Raw genomic sequence first — 2,832 nt, forward strand, 5'->3', positions numbered from 1 at the left:
ACCTCAGTGCAAATTTTAGAATTTGAAAAATCTAAAGATGTTCTTTTCTAAAAATAAATGTTTTTAATTTTGCATTTTCGGCATTTAGCTGCTGCTGCTGAGACTTTTTAAGAGGCCCCGAAGCAGCTGGAGGCCAGCAGGAAGTTCGCATGCAGTTGGAAGAAGAAAGAAATGGAAAAGGAGAAGTGCACGGAGTCTGGGGTGTACATACACCGCAGCGCTGCGTGCGGAGTGTACAGACACCGCAGCGGGGTGTGGGAGGCTGGCGAGAATTCGCAACTCCATTTTGAAATTTGGGAATTGAAGAAGAAAACAAAAGTGTCTATTTAAATTTCCTCCCACTCGACTTCGGGGGGCGGCTGCGCATGCACGGGGTGTACAGACAGCTGCTGCGCAAAGTCGCGGGTCTGGGCGGGACTTTTGGGGTTCGTTTTGCAGCTTTTTTTGGGGAGCAGCAGCAGCTGTTTGCTGCTGCTCTTCTTCCGCTTCCACCTCTCCTCTATTCTCCTTTCTCTCTCCGCAATTGCTGCTTCCAAAGACCCCCAAACCCTTGCTGCTAAGGCCTCCAGCTCCTTAACAGCGTACAGCCGCATGGGCTTGAAGGCCCCCCCGTGGGGGTTTTGCTGCTGCCGCACCTGCAGCCTTCCTGCTGCTGCTTCGCCCCGCAGCAGCTGCTCCTGCAGGCAGTAGTTTGCTGCTGCTTGCTGCTGCGAGCACCAGCCTGCTGCAGCGCCGCGCCCGCCCCGCGCTGCTGCTGCTGCTGCTGCTGCTGCGCCCCCGCCCCACAGCAGCGAGCTGTACATACACCCGCTCTCCCCCGCCCCAGGGCCTCCTCCTTGCTTTTCATTTTTTAATATTAATTCATTTCCAGATTTATTTAATTCCTTTAATTCCGAAGACTCTCCGCAAACTCCCCTCTCCTCCTCGTCCAACACCGCAGCCAGCTCTTCACTGTCACAAGCGGGGCCTCCGCACTCTACTACCTCCTGCTGCTGCTGCTGCTGCTGCTGCTGCTGCTGCTGCTGAGGGGGCTCGTGGGCAGCAGAAAAGGCCGCTGGCCCCTCCTCTGCTGCAGAGCCAAAGAGCGCCAGTGAGTGTTCTTCGTTTTGCTGGGCCCCGCAGTCGGTGGGCTGCAGCAGCTGCTGCTCTAGTTCCTGCTGCTGCTGCTGCTGCTGCTCGGGAGCAGCAGCGTCTTCATCGTCTACGCAAAAGCCCCCAGAGTCGTCGCATGCAGCAGCAAAACCGAATTCGTCTTCGGCGCATGCATTGGGGGGTATCTCGAGGTGCAGAGCAGCAGCAGCAAGCGAAGCTGCTGCGAAATCCTCTTCCGCGAAGGAGTCCGCTGCTGCTGCTTCTGCAGCAGCAGCAGCAGCAGCGCCGGCAGCTGGCTGCTGTTGCTCCGAGCAGCTGGTCGCTGCTGCTGCAGCAGCAGCAGCAGCCACTTCCGGGGAAGCCGCTGCTGCAGCGTGAGTGTCAGCTGAAGTCAACTCTGCGGCTTCATTCTGAAGTCCCGGCGATGCACCAGACATTTGGTCTGCTGCTGAGCCTCAGTTTGCTGCTGATTGCTTTTGCAAGAAGAAAACATAAATTGCAATTTCAAAAGAATGTCCTGAAGAAATGTTCTGCACAGAACGCAACTAACCAGCTATCTATTGCTGCTGCTGCTGCTGCTGCTGGTTGCTGGCAGCTCCGGCGCTGGGGCTGCATGCGAAGTTGAATGCGGGAAGCTTCGGTTAAATACAAAAAGCTTCCAATTATTAAAAATATCTTACGTATTTATTTTTGAATTCTTAGCGAGATCACGCGAAAAGTAAAGAAGATCAATGCTTGGCGGCGCGGGGCGCCGAAATTCAACTTTTGGGATTTTGCAGAAATGCAAGAAGCCGCGTGAAATTCCCGGAAAGCATCTTTTCTGGAGGACTTTTCTAGTTTTTTTGTGCAAATAATCTTATTTGCTTTGAGGTCGCGTTGAAATTGAAGTAATTCAACGCCAGAATGACTTCTGACAATAAAGCGGCTGGTTTCGCATTCAAGTTTTGGGATGTACGTACACCTCAGAAGAATGCAGGTTGATCGCGCGCATCGGCGAACACCACTTGGGCGTCACTTTTGTTTGGGAATCTTTTCTGTATTGTTGAATACTTGTTGAATCTTGGCTTCTTTTGACTAATTTTGACTTTCTTCTTCGTTTTTTGAACTCCTGGAGGCCCCCAGTTGCAGCTTTCCACCCCAGCCATGCTGCCCGCGCAGCTCCGGAAGGCCGTGGAGGCCGCCAACCAAACTGCGCAGCAGCAAATCAAAAATGAATCTGAAAACAAAATGACTCCGGAAGAACACGGAAGGCTTGCGGAGCTGCAGCGCCAGAGGGCCCACTTGGAAATGAGGCAGCTGCAGGTACGCAGCAGCAGCAGCAGCAGCAAGCGGTGCTTCTGCAGCAGCGGCGCAAGTAGAAGCAGCATCGACGCAGGAAACTGCAGCAGCAGCAGCAGCAGCGCCAGGAGCAGCAGCACTTCAGGCTGGGCGTGTTCTGCGCAATGCGCGTCTGCTGCCTTTTCTGTTTTATTTCATCATTATAATTATTTGTTTATTTATTTATTTATTTATTTATTTATTCATTCATTTCTTCTTTGCAGGCCCAAGCAGGTCTTCTCACTTCGGCCCAGGCTCAAGTTGCTGCTGCTGGTTTGGAGTGGCTTTATGACGACCCCAAAAACAACGCAGACGCAAAAGAAAGAGATCGAGCAAGTGCTGCTGCTGCTGTTGCTGCTGCTGCTGCTGCTGCTGTTGCTGCTGTTGCTGCTGCTGCTGTTGCTGCTGTTGCTGTTTTTGTTG

At 52.9% G+C, this 2,832-nt stretch overlaps 2 protein-coding genes across 2 annotated transcripts; one reads left to right on the forward strand and one right to left on the reverse strand.

The window, feature by feature from the left end:
- Nucleotides 1–326: 326 nt before the first annotated feature.
- Nucleotides 327–1,529, reverse strand: ETH_00013710 (uncharacterized protein; the record flags this gene model as incomplete). The annotated part of the gene is made up of 1 exon (XM_013380705.1): nucleotides 327–1,529. The coding sequence occupies one exon, from the start codon at nucleotides 1,527–1,529 to the stop codon at nucleotides 327–329; it is 1,203 nt and encodes a 400-aa protein (XP_013236159.1).
- Nucleotides 1,530–2,235: 706 nt separating this feature from the next.
- On the forward strand, nucleotides 2,236–2,745 carry ETH_00013715 (uncharacterized protein; the record flags this gene model as incomplete). The annotated part of the gene is made up of 2 exons (XM_013380706.1): nucleotides 2,236–2,394; nucleotides 2,634–2,745. Coding segments are annotated over 2 exons (271 nt in total), but the record flags the coding sequence as incomplete, so codon positions are not given.
- Between the last annotated feature and the right edge of the window lie 87 nt (nucleotides 2,746–2,832).

Source organism: Eimeria tenella, genomic scaffold, assembly GCF_000499545.2.
Source record: "Eimeria tenella Houghton genomic scaffold, Eth_scaff822, whole genome shotgun sequence".
Taxonomy (NCBI): domain Eukaryota; phylum Apicomplexa; class Conoidasida; order Eucoccidiorida; family Eimeriidae; genus Eimeria; species Eimeria tenella.